Consider the following 20,292-nt stretch of genomic DNA (forward strand, 5'->3'; position numbering starts at 1 on the left):
AAATGTGCTCTTCCCGGAGATAACTGCATAATGCTAAGGGATGCACAAAACAGGCATGCCAGTTTAGACTTTATCCAGAAGGCAGTAAGGAGCCACTGGAAGGTTTTAAGCAGGGAAGTAACATGCTCTGACTTAGGTTTTGAGAAAAGACCATAAAGGAGCTAAGTTTATAAGCAGGAGTTCAGTTAACAGAATTGTTGCCTCATTCCTTGCCCCTCTTCTCCCTCCTATTCTTCCTCTCTAAGGGTGGGGAGCTGGGGCACGTATCCACTGAATCCTGACCCAGCTGGTTGACAGTTGCCCTTGAAGGCAATAACTTTTCTTCTGCACTTCAGGGTTTCTGTTGTAAACCAGCTGAGATTGTGGAACAAAAACTTTGAGACTGCATGGTATGCTTCAAGTGGGAACACTGCTGGTGTGACTGGAGCTGTCCACCAGAGCTGTGCTGAAGTCTGGCATAGGATGAAAAAGCGTCTGCTATATGTAGAAGACTGTTGCAATAATCTTGATGAAGGATCATGGTGGCTCAGGCTATTGTGAGGATAGTGTCAACAAGATTTGTTTGTGGATTGGATGAAGGGTATGAAAGAAAGGAGGCAAGATGAGCCCAGGATTTTAGAAGTATGGAGTTTTCACATGAGCTAGGGACGTATATGAAAGGAGCAGATTTTTGGGAGCTATGGGGGAGGAATCATAAGTCTGATATTGGACTCTACGTCTGAGGTATTTATTAGACTTATGAGTGGACAGGTAATTGGATGAGGTGACCTGCAGTCTGTGGAGAGGTCTGGGCTAACGTTGAACATTTCTGAAGCATTGTAGATGGAATTTAAATCCATGAGACTATAGGCTCTCCTGTAAGGAACGAGCATAGATAAAGAAGTCTGAGAACAGGGCCCTGGAGCAGCAACACTTCATGTCAAGGAGATGAGGCCAACCAAAGAGGGGCCACTGAGGCAGGAGGAGAACGAGAGAGGGTGGGGTCCCAGAGGCCAAAGGAAGAGAGGGTTTCAAGAAGGAGTTGATCAGGGGCTCTTGATGGGTTGAGAAAGGGGAGGACTGAGATTAGATTTAGTAATAGAAATTGCACTGGAGACTTGACAAGAACTGCCTTGGTGGAGTGGTGGCCATGGCAGCGTGATTACAGTGAGTTTAAGAGAGTGTGTGAGGAGAGTTAGGGGAAAGAGGTAGAGATGTTGCTTTGGAGGAGTGTTGATGTAAAGTAGAACCAAGAAAATGGGGCCTCAGCCCGAGGGAAATCAGAGGTTGAGGGAAGTTTTTGTTTTTTGTGTTTTTAAAGTAGGAGATATGGCATTTTTATTGATTGATGAAATGATTTGATAGGATAAATTTGATCCTGGAGGAGAGCATGGCCGCCCACTCCAGTATTCCTGCCTGGAGAATCCCCATGGACAGAGGAGCCTGGCGGGCTCCAGTCCATGGGGTCACAAAGAGTCGGACACGACTGAGTGACTAAGCATAAACTTGATGATGTAGGAGAAAGAGAGAGCAGTTACTGGTTCTGTTCTGTCTCTTGAACAGAAGAGAGAATGTGATATAATGCATAAGCGGGGGATAGGGCCTTAACTAGGAGAGGAACACAAGGGATGCGGGCTCAGATATAATAGGTCAGTAGTCGGAGTGTGGGTGATAGATGTGGACATGCTTTTCTGATTGCTTCTGTTTTTTTTCAGTGAAATCAGAAGCAAGACTCATCTGAGAGTGAGGATGGGGGAGAAAGTTTTGGAGGTGTGAAGAGACAGGAGAAGGTACGAAATAGTCATCTTGAAGAGAGAATGGACTAGAGAGATGGGATAGCGTTGCTGGGCAGCACCGAGAACCCACTTGAGTCTATGACTTGAGTTTAAACTGAGGCCAGTCAGCATGGTGCTTTATGTTTTTATTTTTTTAGTCACATTCAGCTTCATGGATATAGGAGGAGAATTGGATGTTACCAAGGTTGGGGTTTTTAGCAGGCACATATAGAATAAGGGAGGAGAAGGTTATAAAACAGTGTGACCAGTCATGGCATTTAAGTTTGATTAAGAAGGAAGCAAGGAAGTAAGAGGAGTGAAGGATGTAGGTTTAGGATGAAGGCATAGGATCATTGGAGTATAGATCCTGGAGTTGCTGAAGAGTGGATGGAATCGGAAACCTAGAGAGAGTGAGCTGCAAAACTGTGGAGAATGAGGTGTTGGAAATTGAGTTTATAGAGAACATCCAAGTATAGCTAAGTCTAAGACTAAGACTAACTGGGAGTTTGGTGGCTGAGGGAGCTACAGGACAAGATCATTGGAGGAGAGGAGGTCAGGGTACAGGATCTGAGATGCAAGAAAGATCATCTATATGGGAATTGAAATTGGTAATAAGAAGTACAACATGAGTAGTATTGGAGAGAGTGATGACATGCCAGGTGCTAAATCTTCAGGAAATGTGGAGAAGTGACGTGGGCATTTGTAGATGAGTGCAGCAAGGCAGAGTGGTGGGTGATCCAGACCAGTGGCATGATCTGCAAAGCTAGGAGGTTTTAGGGAGCAAATAGATAGTGGCTTAGAAGTGGCTGTGAAGAATAAGGAGGACACCTGCCTGTCTCCAGGCCCAGGGCTTCAAAGGGTGTGGGAGAGAAACAGCCCCCACTGGAGAAGCCTGTAGGGAAACAGTGTTCTCATCCAGGTTTCAGGTGGAGTAAGACGGGGAAGGTGATGCTCAGAAAAGAAAAGTTAAAGATGTCATTTATTAATAGTATGCATAAGCTGGTACAGTTGGGAAACTGTTGACTGTTTTGGTGTATCAAGAATGTTTAATAAGATAGAAGAGAGAAAATTAAAGGGAAACAAGAAATTGGTGCTCTAATAAATGATTCTTACTTTAAAATAGTCATTCATTTCTAGGTAAAGTTAAAGCGTAATCCTTTCAACATGCTATTTCTCTGCTTAGGTTCTCCCTCCCTACTCGCTACCCCCCAACCCCCCCACCAGCTTCTCCTCAGAGAGAGGTTAAAGGTACTGAGACGGGTACACTGTTATTGATGGAGTGACATTTTTGCAGAAACAGAAGAGAACATGATCCTGAGCACAAGTTGAGGTTTTAGAGTGTGGGCATAGGTTGGTAAACTGTGTGAATGGATCTAGGAGATGGGGAATTGAAGAGCTTTCCATCTGATGGCTTCTATTTTCTCTTTAAAATAGGAAGCAAAGTCACCTGCTTAGTGTGATTTGAGAGCAGATAGGGTTTCGTAGTTTGACTTTGCTTTGATGTAGAATAGGAGCTAGCTCACTTGTTAAAGAAAGAAACATTTTTGGACAAATGATGAAATTTGTTCAGGTTAGAACCCACTTTGTAAAGGTGCCAGTCTCCCTAGTTTAATGACCTTATCTAGAAGTCTCATCATACTGGGTGTAGGAATGGAGGAGTCCAATATGTGGATTGATTCAGACTGGGGTTTGTGTGCAGAAATAGAATAAAAAGACTAAAGGTCGAGTACTTGAGGAGCCCAGTAAGCTGAAGTATGAAGGAATATACAATAGGGTATAATCAAGGTATGGAAGATAGTAGAGACAGAGGAGAAAGGAGAAAACTCAATATTTTGGAGATCCAGATAAAGACTAATATATTAGAATAACGGCATGAGATATCTGGAAAGATATCAGGGAATGGAAGATTCAGGGAATGGGAAGTTGGAATTTAAGATTTCAAATGTGGCACAGTTCCAGATATGACAGAAATCTAGCCTATGGCTTTTGAAATGTCTGGCACAGTGACGGAGGTAATCATTGAAGTTAAGGAATTCAAAATGCTAACGGTATAGATGCTAGAGAATTAGATGGCTCGTGCACTTGCATACATGTCCAAATGTGTATTGAAGTCACGAGATGTGTTGACAGGGACTGGGATACAGAAGAACTTGGTTGACAGTCTTGAACGAATGAAGGGCAGTCCTTAGGAGACAGATGACTGACTGGGGTAGAGGGTGATCTGGCTGGATGGTGGAGCCTCCCAGTAGCAGTATTTTGTTTGTGTACATGTGACTAGAACAGTGAACTGAGGTCAAGATTCTAGTGTATTTGCGTATGTCATTTTTTCCTCCAATCATAACAGACATGTATTTATTTCTTCTGCTGTTACTTCTTTTTTTTTTTTTTTTCCTGCTGTTACTTCTTATCCACTTATTAGCCCTTGTTGAGTTTAACAGCTGATATGTTTAATTTCTTTATGGAAATTAATAAGATTGGTTTCCTGGGGCAGGAGGAGTTAGACATTCGAACACTGCAAACCAAAAATCGCAAACTGGCGGAAATGCTGGATCAACGGCAGGCCATCGAAGATGAACTCCGTGAACATATTGAAAAACTGGAACGAAGACAGGCCACTGATGATGCCTCACTATTGATTGTCAATCGGTACTGGAGTCAGGTAGTAGCTTGTTAATTTACTCAGGTTTTGGTTTGAGCATTGTAGTTCTCCTTAGCCTTCTCTTTATTTCCAAAGTTGCTTCCTTTTGTATCTTCATAACTGTACCTCCTCTGCTCTAGTTTGATGAAAACATCCGTATCATCCTTAAGCGGTATGACCTGGAGCAAGGTTTGGGAGACCTACTCACAGAGAGAAAAGCCCTTGTTGTGCCCGAGCCAGAACCAGACTCTGATAGCAATCAAGAACGGAAAGATGACCGAGAGAGAGGTGAGTGTTCGTGACAAGTTTACCGCGGCATGCTTTCTGGGTGTTTGAAGTAGGGCTTCGCTTTGAGGCTCTCCATCTGAGGGGAAAAAGTAGATTTTGATATTTGCAGTTTTATAATTTTAGGGGCTTCTTTTTTCCCCCTGTGTCCTCAGGGGAAGGGCAAGAGCCAGCTTTCTCTTTCCTTGCTACTTTGGCCAGCAGTTCCAGTGAAGAGATGGAATCTCAGCTGCAGGAACGCGTGGAGTCCTCCCGCCGAGCGGTGTCCCAGATTGTGACCGTCTATGATAAACTGCAAGAAAAGGTGGAGCTCTTATCACGGAAGCTGAACAGTGGAGGTGAGGCAAAACCTGGGAGATGGGGAGCAGAGGGGGAGGAATAGGAACTCATCTTTGTGTGTGAGTTTGTAGTTTTCAAACTTATACATTATTATTATTTTCAAACTTATATCTTTATTTTTAATTAAATTTCTTGAAGTCAGTTTTAATCTGTTCTTGTTTTTTGTTTTTCTGTTATCTCTTGTTATTTTCAAACAGAGTTGGCTCAGGTTTTAGAATTGTTAGATCTCATTGTTTAAAAAGGTAAAACAAAATAAATGAATGGAAAAGTGTCTATTTGAAATAAAGCTTCTATTTTATGTTACTATTCAGAGTTAATGCAGAAACTTAAATTTGTATAGTGTAGTTAAGTACCTGTGTAGCTAGGTTGCGTCTTATTAAATGTCCTGACTTCATGCTTTAAATCCATGGGGTTGCTAAGAGTCGGGCACGACTGAGTGACTTCACTTTCACTTTTCACTTTCATGCATTGGAGAAGGAAATGGCAACCCACTCCTGGAGAATCCCAGGGACGGGGGAGCCTGGTGGGCTGCCGTCTATGGGGTCGCACAGAGTTGGACACGACTGAAGCGACTTAGCAGCAGCAGCAGCATGCTTTAAATAATAATCATGGTCTAGTTGTAATATTTTAATTTCTCTGATTGTCATTAAGATGATTAACCTTTCATTTCTGAGAGAGATTTCAAATATAATGGAGGTTGAATCACTGGCTGGGAAAAATAAGAATTTTCTTACTCTGTACTTTTGTTTTTAAAGATATTTAGGTCAAGTTAATAAAATTAGAAGGAGAGGCATATTAAGGACTTGGTAAAATTCTGTGGTCAAAAGTTTCTTTTGTTTTTCTAATAGTGTGTTTGTGTGTTTCTATATTTTATTATTTATAATGGATACTTGTTTTAAGATATACAAATCAGAAATCACAAAAGCCCTCCCGTCTTACTTTCCCAGAGATAGCCATTGTAAATAGTATTATTTGTGTCCTACCAGACTTTTGTGTTCATATGTTATATCTACTTTGTGTGTTCCCAGCTATGTCTCTTGGTGCACTGTCTTGCCTTACTCTTTGTTTCTCCATTTTCTTGCCCTGTTTCTGGTGTCCGGTTGGAGCTTGTATAATGGTGAATGAATGGCTATAAATCTTCCCTGTCATCTAATGCAAGCTGAGCTGTCTGTTACTTCTTTCTCCCTTAGCTCTACTTGAATAGTTAGACGGTATTATTAAACAATATGCACATGGATATACCATGTATATTCTATGTATTATAGTATATCCATGTGCATATTATATCAGACAGAATGCCACATGCAGAGACTGTGTCATTGATAAACTTGATTTTATAAATGAATCAAAGAAAGGAATTACTGTGTTTAAAAAAAAGGAACTAAAAAGAGTAGTGCATTAAATGGTACTTTAAAATTATTCCTTTTGATGGCATGCATTTTAAGGTAGAGGTCAAGTTAAAAAGTAAAAACATTCATTACAAGTTACAAACTGCTAAGCTGCTGTTATTTATAACATAAAAGATGGTTGCCATCGATTAGCTGAATGTTCTAAGAGACAAAGATGTGTGAAGTGTGAATTGTAGCATCAACTCTAACTTTTGGCGGTTCATTTTCCCCTCATATTTATTTGGCCCTTGATTCAAAAGAATTGCATTTATCAGCTTGTTTATTAATTCACTAAATATTTATTGAGCTCTTATTATATTCTGGGCCCTGTTCTCAATATCTTAGGATATTAAGAGGACTAAAATTCAGCCCCAAGTTCTTACCTTAGGTTTTGAATCAGAATCACTCTTGAGAGTTTTTGGAGCATACCGTTTTTTGGCCCTGCCCATGAGTATTCTTATTCAGTAGGTATAGGATGAGTCCTAGGTAAGTATCTAATTTTAAAGGTTCTCCAGGTGATGCTGATGGGTAATCTTGGTTGAAAACCATGAAAACCACCACATGACTGACCTGTGTTACATTTCTAAGAGGGATGCCAGTTTCACTTCCTGATAACTGTCTCTAGGGTCAGCATATCACCTGAGAGTATCAGGTCAGTGTCACCTGAGAGGATTCCAGCTATAGTATCTATGACTCTAACTTTAAACATACTAATTTGGTATGTTAAGTTCTGTGGGTGTACTACCTTCTTTGTAAATAACAGTATACATTTCATTTCTTGAGCCTCCGGAGTACATCTAGCATAGTATTCCAGAATATGATAAGTAATCCTATGCTCTTGTCTTTGTTCTTCATGATTTTATAGATGCCCATTTGAACAGTGAAATTGCTGCTCTCTGCTCTGCCTTTCCCTTCTCTGCCAATAGAGGGGCTTCATGTCACTGTTAGTGAATACTAGGAATTTGTGATAGCCTTAGAAAACAGAATTTTATTAGTGTTAAGTCTGAGACTGATTAGAGATGCTCTGTCTTGTCTACAAGTCTAAAATGCAGTTTTTGGGGGTGACCGTTCCTTATCTGAATAGAGTTACAGGACCCCCCCTCCATTTTTTTTCACAGGGCATTTTGGTTTCATAGAAAGGGACGGGCGTTAGGTGACCTTGCCTCTGTCTCCCTCTGCAGAAGCACAAGGTTGACTGATTTTCTTAAGCAAGGGCTTTAATAAGGACTAAGCCCTCTAAGCAAGCCTTATCTGTCATGGGAAGATTTTAAAAGCCAACTATTTCTTGAAGTTTTCAGGAAAGTGAAGTGAGCTCGCACGTGAATGCTTTGGCGGGGTAGACCGTTCTAAAATGTGACACCATAGCTGCTAAACTAAAGTACAGTTCTTCTCCCTCAGACAATCTGATGGTGGAGGAAGCAGTGCAGGAGCTGAATTCCTTCCTTGCACAAGAGAACACGAGGCTCCAAGAACTGACCGACCTCCTTCAGGAGAAGCATTGCACCATGTCTCAGGAGGTACCTGACCAGAAAGGAGGCGGTTTCCAGTGGGCTCTGCCAGGCGTTGACTCAGAGCACTGAGTGCTTTAAAGGTCGTCTTCCTCTGGAAAGTCTGCTTTGATGTTTTGAAGGGCAGGTTAAAGCAACCAGCTCTGAGAAATCAAAACCCGAGGAAAGGCTTAAGGGAAGGAAGGAATCGAATGTTTCTCCTTGACTTTGTTTAAATAGACATCATAGGATTTTAGTTTTTAGGAAGAATTGCCATCATGAAGTTTTCAAAACAACACACCAAACCCCTAAATATTAAATTAGTCCAAGCGACCATGTACAATGTTACTGAGGAATGGGTTGGTTGAAATTTATCTGAGGAAGGAACAGTAGGAAATACTGCATTTATGACGACCTACGAACTTGAGGAATGTGGATTTTTAGTCCAAACTTGGACACACATAGTGCCGTAAGCAAACTGTGTCAAGATTTGGGTGTTTATTTATATAAAATGACTGAGACGAAGTGGTGATAAACAGTGTGCTGAAATTTGACCTGCCTTAGTTGGGCCACCCAACTCTTGTGCTTATAAGTTAATAGTTACCATGTAGGTAGTGCCTGGCATTTAAGTACTTTATGAGTATTATCTCCATGGTCAAATAACTCATCTTACTGCTAAGGAAACACTTTCAGAGAAACTGGGGACTGGTCTGAGGGCATACAGCCAGAAAGTGGTTGAAATGTGTGATTCAGGTGTCGGTCTGTTTAACTTTAAAGCCCATGTTCTTCATTATACCCTGTTTCGGAAACTCCAGTGCCAAGGCGCACGCTGGGCTGGTTGCATGGGAATCATCTGGGAAGTTTAATAATACTTTTTATCAGCCTTCAAAGGGGTTATAGTATAGTGGTCCTTATAAAGAAATTGGACTGTAGTAAAAAAAATAGTATAACTTTTATGTTTTAAGGTATAAACTAGGTGCTGCCAAGATGAGAAAGTCTTCCTTTACCAGCCCTTTCCCAAATCTTAGCATTTCTAAGCTGGAGAGGCACAGTGCTTACCTCAGCTGACCTGATGTCCATGATGGCTATCATGGCTGGCTGTTGATTCTGCCTGTCAGCTAAGAACTCTCCTCAGCTAAGACTCCAGTTGTCCACTGGAGTGTCGCCTCCCCATCATGGCTGTTTCAGGGTAGTTGGACTTCTTATGTGGCAACTGGCTTCTCCTGAGAGGAAGAGAATTAGTGTTTCAAGAGTACCAGGCCGAATCTGCGTGGCCTTTCAGACATCTTGAAGTTATGTAGCATCATTTCCACTGGGTCACCAAAGTTGACCCAGATTCAACAGGTGGGGACATTGACCTCACCTGCTGTTGGGAGGACTGTCAAAGAATTTTGGGGCCATATTTTAAAACTAACACAAAGGATATGTATAGATTGATGTGCACATGTGTGAGTTTGTGATGAGAGTATTAAACAGCATTAGCTATATATAGCTCCTAAATAACCAGAGAACAACATAGATTTTTGTATCTTTATAGCATCTAATTCTAGATTGCCCTGGGGTCAGCTTGAAAAAGAGAATGGAAGTTTTCCTTTCATTCTCTTTGGATTGTCATTTGTGGGAATGTGGGAGAGAAGGTTGAGGGTAAAGATAACTGTCTTTTCTAAATAAATCTTTGAATTTTTATCTCCTAAAATATTTGTCTGATAAAATCAAGGATGTTATCTTTTATCTCTTAAAAAACACATATTTTCTGATGGGTTTGTGGTCTGTATAGGGAAATGGTGCTTCTCAGAGGTAGAAAAATCACTAAATCTTAGGTAGTCTTTTCCTTGTGAGAGTTCTTAGAGACTTCTACAGTTTTCCTGATTGTGACTGATCCAGAACTGTTGAAAGAACCTGTGATTTCAGTTTTATGCTCATATGTTGGAAAGAAAGTGAAGTATCTCTTACTTAAATCTTTTCTATAATGATACAGTATACGGTTAATTCTGTGGGATTTGGAATATAAGGCATTCCTTTTCTAACTTGGTCTTATTTTTGGTATATTTTACTGAACACCTGTCTTTGGGATGTAGTTTTCCAAGTTGCAGAGTAAAGTGGAGACAGCTGAGTCACGAGTGTCCGTCCTGGAGTCCATGATCGATGACCTGCAGTGGGATATTGACAAAATTCGAAAGCGGGAACAGCGACTTAACCGACACTTAGCAGAAGTTTTAGAACGGGCAAGTGCTGTTTTATTTATAGTTTGAAGACTGGAGTCATTTTAAGGAGTCTACTCAGAAGGGATGGGACAAACAGGCTCCTTTGAAAGTACTTTGGTTATCAGACTAAAATTTTAGTGTCTCTCACTAAAGAATCTTTGTCTTCTCCATAGGTAAATTCAAAAGGTTATAAAGTGTATGGTGCAGGCAGCAGTCTCTATGGTGGCACAATCACCATCAACGCCCGGAAGGTAAAATCAGCGATGCCCTCAGAATGTTTTTTTGACCTGGTGTGAGGTATTGCCTTAGCCTTTCCTGCTGTTTCAGTGGTGAAAAGAATCTGCCTGCCAATGCAGGAGATGTGGGTTTGATCCCCGGGTAGGGAAGATTCCCTGGAGAAGGAAGTGGCAACCCACTCCAGTATTCTTGCTTGGGAAACCCTTGGACAGAGGAAGCGAGCAAGCTATAGTCCAGGAGGTGGAAAAAGAGTCAGACACTACTTAGCATCTCAACAACAACAACAGCGGCAGGTGTTGTGTTAGTTAGGTGCTTAGGATTGTGTTCACAAGTAACTGTGGGTTTTTGCTAGAAGAGTGGATCAGTGGAGATGGAAGCTTAGGAATGGGAATGATTTAGAAATTCCTTTTCTTTAGTCTCATTTTGCTATTTCCTCCTTTTCTCCAGTTTGAGGAAATGAATGCGGAGCTTGAGGAGAACAAAGAGTTGGCTCAGAACCGTCACTGTGAGCTGGAGAAACTTCGGCAAGACTTTGAGGAGGTCACTTCACAAAATGAAAAACTAAAGGTAGGAGACAGTTCTGAGGGGCAGTAAGATAAAACTTCTTGCTGATCAACTCACATGTATGAAGCGTAACATAAAGCATCATAATTTATGAGGGAAGAGAAAAATATAAGTTTCGTTGCTGTATCTATCTATTCAGTTATATGTTTACTTAATATTTATACCCTGCCTTGTTCTGAAGAGGATTTAAAGCAGCCTTCAAAGGTACATTGACTAAATCAAAGTGCTCTAATGTAGGGCCTGTTGAGAAAAATGAGGAGTAGGGTAAACTAGGGTGACGATCCAAAATGAATTTTTAAAATGGGGCTTGTATACAAAACATATGCAAGAAGCTTGTATGTACAGTAGGTAGGCCACTCCCATGTCAGTGTCTGCCAGTTTGTACCACAGGATTCAGCCCTGCAGTTTCTAACTGCCAAAACAGAGAAGGAATTCTGGTCAGTGATCCTGACCACAGGATCAGATGGTCAGTTGATTTTCACACCTGCCCGTTAGAATTTTCTCCCATGGTTCTTGGGTGGAAGAAAACGGATTCCTAAAGTCTTCCCACCATTCTTTCAGTTGCAATCACTTGTCTTTTATAATTTGATATGTTTCTAAGTAGATATATGCGTAAAGATGTTGGAACTGAGAAAATAAAAAACAGAACACAAACAGCCCAAGTTGAATCTGTTGAAGTGTTAGAAGAATTTAACAGTTGCTTAGAAGCATAAGTATTTTTGATACAATATCAAAAGTATTTTTCTCTGTGACTATCTACAAAGAGAACAAATTAGTGACCAATGTCCTCAACTATCTTCTTAAATATCCTGATAAATTTCATAGCGCTCTTCTCTGTCCCTAGATCTGACTGATTTCACAGATCTCTACTCGTGTCCTTGGGCACATAGTGTACACCATGTAGCAATTAAAACAGTTCTCAGGTGGAAGAATGCAGGCACCAGGTACCACCTCTTGGAGGATTTGGGGTAGATTTTATGTAACCAGAGGAATAGGTAGATATATTTCGCAAAATTTGCCTGAGATGCACAGGACATCAGAGAGTTTAAGATTTTTATTTCCTGGCTAGCATCCTAGATTCTGCTTCTGACTTTTCTTTTTCTTTTTTTTTTAATGGTATTATCTCTTTATTATTATTTTTTTTTTTGTCATACATTGATATGAATCAGCCATAGATTTACACGTATTCCCCATCCCGATCCCCCCTCCCACCTCCCTCTCCACCCGATTCCTCTGGGTCTTCCCAGTGCACCAGGCCCGAGCACTTGTCTCATGCATCCACCTGGGCTGGTGATCTGTTTCACCATAGATAGTATACATGCTGTTCTTTTGAAATATTCCACCCTCACATTCTCCCACAAAGTTCAAAAGTCTGTTCTGTATTTCTGTGTCTCTTTTTCTGTTTTGCATATAGGGTTATCGTTATCACCTCTCTAAATTCCATATATATGTGTTAGTATGCTGTAATGTTCTTATCTTTCTGGCTTACTTCACTCTGTATAATGGGCTCCAGCTTCATCCATCTCATTAGGACTGGTTCAAATGAATTCTTTTTAATGGCTGAGTAATATTCCATGGTGTATATGTACCACAGCTTCCTTATCCATTCATCTGCTGATGGGCATCTAGGTTGCTTCCATGTCCTGGCTATTATAAACAGTGCTGCGATGAACATTGGGGTGCACGTGTCTCTTTCAGATCTGGTTTCCTCAGTGTGTATGCCCAGAAGTGGGATTGCTGGGTCATATGGCAGTTCTATTTCCAGTTTTTTAAGAAATCTCCACACTGTTTTCCATAGCGGCTGTACTAGTTTGCATTCCCACCAACAGTGTAAGAGGGTTCCCTTTTCTCCACACCCTCTCCAGCATTTATTGCTTGTAGACTTTTGGATAGCAGCCATCCTGACTGGCGTGTAATGGTACCTCATTGTGGTTTTGATTTGCATTTCTCTGATAATGAGTGATGTTGAGCATCTTTTCATGTGTTTGTTAGCCATCTGTATGTCTTCTTTGGAGAAATGTCTGTTTTGTTCTTTGGCCCATTTTTTGATTGGGTCATTTATTTTTCTGGAATTGAGCTGCAGGAGTTGCTTGTATATTTTTGAGATTAATCCTTTGTCTGTTTCTTCATTTGCTATTATTTTCTCCCAATCTGAGGGCTGTCTTTTCACCTTACTTATAGTTTCCTTTGTAGTGCAAAAGCTTTTAAGTTTCATTAGGTCCCATTTGTTTAGTTTTGCTTTTATTTCCAATATTCTGGGAGGTGGGTCATAGAGGATCTTGCTGTGATTTATGTCGGAGAGTGTTTTGCCTATGTTCTCCTCTAGGAGTTTTATAGTTTCTGGTCTTAAATTTAGATCTTTAATCCATTTTGAGTTTATTTTTGTGTATGGTGTTAGAAAGTGTTCTAGTTTCATTCTTTTACAAGTGGTTGACCAGTTTTCCCAGCACCACTTGTTAAAGAGGTTGTCTTTTTTCCATTGTATATCCTTGCCTCCTTTGTCAAAGATAAGGTGTCCATAGGTCCGTGGATTTATCTCTGGGCTTTCTGTTCTGTTCCATTGATCTATATTTCTGTCTTTGTGCCAATACCATACTGTCTTGATGACTGTGGCTTTGTAGTAGAGTCTGAAGTCAGGCAGGTTGATTCCTCCAGTTCCATTCTTCTTTCTCAAGATTACTTCGGCTATTCAAGGTTTTTTGTATTTCCATACAAATTGTGAAATTATTTGTTCTAGTTCTGTGAAAAATACCATTGGTAGCTTGATAGGGATTGCATTGAATCTATAGATTGCTTTGGGTAGAATAGCCATTTGACAATATTGATTCTTCCAATCCATGAACATGGTATGTTTCTCCATCTGTTTGTGTCCTCTTTGATTTCTTTCATCAGTGTTTTATAGTTTTCTATGTATAGGTCTTTTGTTTCTTTAGGTAGATATACTCCTAAGTATTTTATTCTTTTTGTTGCAATGGTGAATGGTATTGTTTCTTTAATTTCTCTTTCTGTTTTCTCATTGTTAGTATATAGGAATGCAAGGGATTTCTGTGTGTTAATTTTATATCCTGCAACTTTACTATATTCATTGATTAGCTCTAGTAATTTTCTGGTAGAGTCTTTAGGGTTTTCTATGTAGAGGATCATGTCATCTGCAAACAGCGAGAGTTTCACTTCTTCTTTTCCTATCTGGATTCCTTTTACTTCTTTTTCTGCTCTGATTCTGTGGCCAAAACTTCCAACACTATGTTGAATAGTAGTGGTGAGAGTGGGCACCCTTGTTTTGTTCCTGATTTCAGGGGAAATGCTTTCAATTTTTCACCATTGAGGGTGATGCTTGCTGTGGGTTTGTCATATATAGCTTTTATTATGTTGAGGTATGTTCCTTCTATTCCTGCTTTCTGGAGAGTTTTAATCATAATGGGTGTTGAATTTTGTCAAAGGCTTTCTCTGCATCTATTGAGATAATCATATGGTTTTTATCTTTCAATTTGTTAATGTGGTGTATTACATTGATTGATTTGCGGATATTAAAGAATCCTTGCATTCCTGGGATAAAGCCCACTTGGTCATGGTGTATGATTTTTTTAATATGTTGTTGGATTCTGTTTGCTAGAATTTTGTTAAGGATTTTTGCATCTATGTTCATCAGTGATATTGGCCTGTAGTTTTCTTTTTTTGTGGCATCTTTGTCTGGTTTTGGAATTAGGGTGATGGTGGCCTCATAGAATGAGTTTGGAAGTTTACCTTCTTCTGCAATTTTCTGGAAGAGTTTGAGTAAGATAGGTGTTAGCTCTTCTCTAAATTTTTGGTAGAATTCAGCTGTGAAGCCATCTGGTCCTGGGCTTTTGTTTGCTGGAAGATTTTTGATTACAGTTTCGATTTCCTTGCTTGTGATGGGTCTGTTAAGATCTTCTATTTCTTCCTGGTTCAGTTTTGGAAAGTTATACTTTTCTAAGAATTTGTCCATTTCATCCAAGTTGTCCATTTTATTGGCATAGAGCTGCTGGTAGTAGTCTCTTATGATCCTTTGTATTTCAGTGTTGTCTGTTGTGATCTCTCCATTTTCATTTCTAATTTTGTTAATTTGGTTCTTCTCTCTTTGTTTCTTAATGAGTCTTGCTAATGGTTTGTCAATTTTGTTTATTTTTTCAAAAAACCAGCTTTTAGCTTTGTTGATTTTTGCTATGGTCTCTTTAGTTTCTTTTGCATTTATTTCTGCCTTAATTTTTAAGATTTCTTTCCTTCTGCTAACCCTGGGGTTCTTCATTTCTTCCTTCTCTAATTGCTTTAGGTGTAGAGTTAGGTTATTTATTTGGTTTTTTTCTTGTTTCTTGATATAAGCCTTTAATGCTATGAACCTTCCCCTTAGCACTGCTTTTACAGTGTCCCATAGGTTTTGGGTTGTTGTGTTTTCATTTTCATTCATTTCTATACATATTTTGATTTCTTTTTTGATTTCTTCTATGATTTGTTGGTTATTCAGAAGCGTGTTATTTAGCCTCCATATGTTTGAATTTTTAACAATTTTTTTCCTGTAATTGAGATCTAATCTTACTGCACTGTGGTCAGAAAAGATGAGTGGAATGATTTCAATTTTTTTGAATTTTCCAAGACCAGATTTATGGCCCAGGATGTGATCTATTCTGGAGAAGGTTCTGTGTGCACTTGAGAAAAAGGTGAAGTTGATTGTTTTGGGGTGAAATGTCCTATAGATATCAATTAGGTCTAGCTGGTCCATTGTGTCATTTAAGGTTTGTGTTTCCTTGTTAATTTTCTGTTTAGTTGATCTATCCATAGTTGTGAGTGGGGTATTAAAGTCTCCCACTATTATTGTGTTACTATTAATTTCCTCTTTCATACTCGTTAGTGTTTGCCGTACATATTGCGGTGCTCCTATGTTGGGTGCATATATATTTATAATTGTTATATCTTCTTCTTGGATTGATCCTTTGATCATTATGTAGTGTCCTTCTTTGTCTCTTTTCACATCCTTTATTTGAAAGTCTATTTTATCTGATATGAGTATTGCGACTCCTGCTTTCTTTTGTCTCCGTTTGCGTGAAATATTTTTTTCCAGCCCTTCACTTTTAGTCTGTATGTGTCTCTTGTTTTGAGGTGGGTCTCTTGTAGACAGCATATATAGGGGTCTTGTTTTTGTATCCATTCAGCCAATCTTTGTCTTTTGGTTGGGGCATTCAACCCATTTACATTAGGGTAATTATTGATAGGTATGGTCCCGTTGCCATTTACTTTGTTTGTTTTGGGTTCAACGTTTATACAACCTTTCTGCATTTCCTGTCTAGAGAAGATCCTTTAGCATTTGTTGAAGAGCTGGTTTGGTGATGCTGAATTCTCTCAGCTTTTGCTTGTCTGTAAAGCTTTTGAATTCTCCTTCATATCTGAATGAGATCCTTGCTGGGTACAGTAATCTAGGTTGTAGGTTATTCTCTTTCATTATTTTCAGTATGTCCTGCCATTCCCTTCTGGCCTGGAGGGTTTCTATTGATAGATCAGCTGTTATCCTTATGGGAATCCCTTTGTGTGTTATTTGTTGTTTCTCCCTTGCTGCTTTTAGTATTTGTTCTTTGTGTTTGATCTTTGTTAATTTGATTAATATGTGTCTTGGGGTGTTTCGCCTTGGGTTTATCCTGTTTGGGACTCTCTGGGTTTCTTGGACTTGGGTGGCTATTTCCTTCCCCATTTTAGGGAAGTTTTCAGCTATTATCTCCTCGAGTATTTTCTCATGGCCTTTCTTTTTGTCTTCTTCTTCTGGGATTCCTATGATTCGAATGTTGGGGCGTTTCACATTGTCCCAGAGGTCCCTGAGGTTGTCCTCATTTCTTTTGATCCTTTTTTCTTTTTTCCTCTCTGCTTCATTTATTTCCACCATTTTATCTTCTATCTCACTTATCCTATCTTCTGCTTCCGATAGTCCTCTCTTGGTTCCCTCCAAAGTGTTTTTGATCTCATTCATTGCATTGTTCATTTTTAATTGACTCTTTTATTTCTTCTAGGTCTTTATTAAACATTTCTTGCATCTTTTCAATCTTTGTCTCCAGGCTATTTATCTGTAACTCCATTTTGTTTTCAAGATTTTGGATCATTTTTATTATCATTATTCTAAATTCTTTTTCAGGTAGATTCCCTATCTCCTCCTCTTTTGTTTGACTTGGTGGGCATTTTTCATGTTCCTTTACCTGTTGGGTATTTCTTTGCCTTTTCATCTTGTTTAGATTGCTGTGTCTGGAGTGGGCTTTCTGTATTCTGGAGGTCTGTGGTTCCTTTTTATTGTGGAGGATTTACCCCGTGGGTGGGGTTAGACGATTGGCTTGTCAAGGTTTCCTGGTTAGGGAAGCTTGCGTCAGTGTTCTGGTGCGTGGAATTTGATTTCTTCTCTTCGGAGAGCAATGGAGTGCCCAGTAATGAGTTTTGAGATGGGTCTATGTGTTAGGTGTGTCCTTGGGCAGTGCTTCTGACTTTTCTTTGGGCACTCCTAAGGTGGAATTACGGAGTGCAGTGGAGGAAGTGGTCAAGGAGACTCCAGAATATCGCTGTATGCAGTCACAGTTCTCCGTGCTATACAATGAGAGTCTACAGTTGAAAGCACACTTGGATGAGGCTCGGACCCTGCTTCATGGCACCAGGGGAACCCACCAGCGTCAAGTTGAGCTCATCGAGGTAACAGCCTAGCTTTTCCTCCTGTGTATAAGTTTTCTCCCTCATAAATTTTATAATTTTACTCTCTCTTGCTCAGTTAATTTTTTATTCATTCAGCAAACATTTATAGAGTGACTATAGGTCTTTACTCTGGTAGATGGTGGGTATCCTGCCATCAAGGATTATACAGTCAAGTGGGGAGAGTAGTATCCAGTAGAATGCAGTGTGGTGCAATAGAGCATGTCCAAAGCATGCAGTGATAAAGGAGACAGCATCTGATTTGACTGTGGACCTGCCCTGATTCCACTTGCCAAAGTGGAGTGTGAATCTGAAGGGTAAATACAAGTTTACTGGTAGATAGAAAAAGGAAAAAGTTAAAAAAAAAATGGTTTAGTGTGGCTGAAGTCTTATGTGTATGGGGGAGAACAGTGTATAGAAGCTGCATGGCTATGTACATAATTTTTTTTTAAGGCAGAAACTTTTATTTATGTGTTCACTTCTGCATTTTCCTTAGCCTTTAAGTTTATGTTTCTGGTAGTTGGTCATTTACTATATGTCTGCCAAATGAATTTAATATATCTTACTTGACTACTGATATACTGTTTAATTCTTTAGTTCTCCAACTAAATTGTAATACTCTCAGAGTTAGGAGCCACTTCCTGTATTTCTTGAGTCTCCTGCCAGTTCTCAAATCAGTATTATGCAGTTCTCTGGTACTCAGTAAGTGTTGATTGAATGTATTGATTGAATTGGAACTAATCCCTCTTTTCTTGATATTTTCTTTTTTTTCTTCTTAGACCCTTCCAGGTCAAATTTAGGAAACATAGTCCTAGAACATGGTGACATTACTTCATTTTGATAAGAATGTTTGGTTCCTTTTTCTGTGTGTAGCGAGATGAGGTTAGTCTTCATAAGAAGCTGAGGACGGAAGTGATCCAGCTGGAAGATACACTGGCCCAGGTCCGCAAGGAGTATGAGATGCTGAGGATAGAATTCGAGCAGACCCTTGCTGCCAATGAACAAGCAGGTACTGTTACTCTGGCTCCACCCTGTGGCTTTGCTGCACATGCCTTCCTTGAAAGACAGCACGGTCACCAGGACTTTTAGCACTAACTGGAGGTCAGGAGTCCTAAAGAACTTGAATTCTGTCCTGCATTTTGGTGTTCAGACTGGGTGCTTGTGTTTTAACTGAAGTTGGTCAGTTTCGTTTCCGTCTTCCGAGAAGGAATCTACCTTTTGACAGTTCTTCCTGTTTCTTGGAAGTCCCTCATGTGTTCTGCATTTCCTCATGCCTTTGCCCTTGTCACAGTTCTCCCTAACTTTGCTGTTGCTGTTTTTAAGGCCCCATAAACCGGGAGATGCGCCATCTCATCAGTAGCCTCCAGAATCACAACCACCAGCTGAAAGGGGAGGTCCTAAGGTATAAGCGGAAACTGAGGGAAGCCCAGTCGGACCTGAACAAGGTAATAATCAGGAGGAACAGGATAAGCATTGTTTACAGCTAAGTCTGCAGAGCTGTCCTGGGGTGAGGAGAACGGCGTGGTCACCACAAGCGTGCATGCCGCTTTCCTTTCTCTGCCCTCCCAGACTCGGCTGCGCAGTGGCAGCGCCCTCCTGCAGTCTCAGTCCAGCACCGAGGACCCCAAGGACGAGCCTGCAGAGCTAAAACAGGATCCTGAGGACGTGGCCGCCCAGTCTGCTGCATCGAAGGCGTCTCAGGAGGAGGTCAACGAAATTAAGTCCAAACGCGACGAGGAAGAGCGAGAACGAGAAAGGAGGGAGAAAGAGAGGGAGCGAGAAAGAGAGCGGGAGAAGGAGAAGGAGCGAGAACGAGAGAAGCAGAAACTGAAAGAGTCAGAAAAAGAGAGAGAGTCTGCTAAGGAGAAAGAAAAGGGGAAACATGATGATGGAAGGAAAAAGGAAGCGGAAATTATCAAACAGTTGAAGATTGAACTCAAGTAAGAGCAATGTTTTTAGAGTAACTGTTTCTGACTCTAAAGTGAAGGTTAGGACGTTGTACTTGAATGATGGCATGGCTTATTCAGTAACTGTAATATTTTCATTGTAACCAAGTGTACAGTTAATGTGGTCTCAGTTCTTGATCAAGTGTACAACTTCAGTGGCCTGCATGGCTGCTGTATAGTCTGGTTCAGTGATCAGGTCTCAGTAAACCCTGTTGTTGCAGCCTTATTCCTCAGGAATCCAAATTAAGGGAAAGGATATCATGACGGAGGTAACATTCATGAGAACTGTTGGAAATGAACTACTGCTGTTTAGTAGATTTGGGCAAATTGTTGGCATTCATTATAATTTAAATTATAATAGGTGGAATATGTATGGCTATAACTTGAACAATATTGATCTCTTTGCCTGATGGTTAAGTAATTTTTGTATATATCAGATCATTTTAAGAGATTTCTAGGAAGTTTACTTCTGCAGGCACTGAAACAGTAAGACAGACCTTTGAGTCAAGAAACACTGCCGTAACCTGACATGTTGCCCCCTCTTCCTCCTGCGCAACCAGGAACTTTGCTGGTAGAACTGGTTCCTTCTTGCTCTGCATTGGTCATAGTTGAGTCTTTATTGATGTTTGGATTGGAGGGGCTACTGTCCTCAAAACATTTGAAAAGGATCGTTAAGATGTTTGAAAGTTTAGTAAGATCAAGTTTTAGTCTTTAACTGATGATTAATCACTCAACTGTCAAACCTAGGATTAGTGGTTTATTTTAAACTGAATTT

At 40.2% G+C, this 20,292-nt stretch overlaps 1 protein-coding gene across 1 annotated transcript in view; it reads left to right on the top strand.

Moving 5' to 3' along the window:
* Nucleotides 1–20,292, top strand: part of RNF20 (ring finger protein 20) — a 45,065-nt gene that overhangs the window by 2,388 nt on the left and 22,385 nt on the right. Inside the window, exons 3-13 of the mRNA XM_043453359.1 lie at nucleotides 4,246–4,413; nucleotides 4,533–4,680; nucleotides 4,833–5,015; nucleotides 7,803–7,921; nucleotides 9,970–10,116; nucleotides 10,269–10,346; nucleotides 10,780–10,899; nucleotides 17,395–17,574; nucleotides 18,445–18,580; nucleotides 18,895–19,016; nucleotides 19,141–19,511. Of these exons, the coding sequence (XP_043309294.1) occupies nucleotides 4,246–4,413; nucleotides 4,533–4,680; nucleotides 4,833–5,015; nucleotides 7,803–7,921; nucleotides 9,970–10,116; nucleotides 10,269–10,346; nucleotides 10,780–10,899; nucleotides 17,395–17,574; nucleotides 18,445–18,580; nucleotides 18,895–19,016; nucleotides 19,141–19,511 (1,772 nt within the window). The remainder of the gene's footprint in view (nucleotides 1–4,245; nucleotides 4,414–4,532; nucleotides 4,681–4,832; nucleotides 5,016–7,802; nucleotides 7,922–9,969; nucleotides 10,117–10,268; nucleotides 10,347–10,779; nucleotides 10,900–17,394; nucleotides 17,575–18,444; nucleotides 18,581–18,894; nucleotides 19,017–19,140; nucleotides 19,512–20,292) is intronic.

Source organism: Cervus canadensis, chromosome 30, assembly GCF_019320065.1.
Source record: "Cervus canadensis isolate Bull #8, Minnesota chromosome 30, ASM1932006v1, whole genome shotgun sequence".
In the NCBI taxonomy this organism is placed as follows: Eukaryota; Metazoa; Chordata; class Mammalia; order Artiodactyla; family Cervidae; genus Cervus; species Cervus canadensis.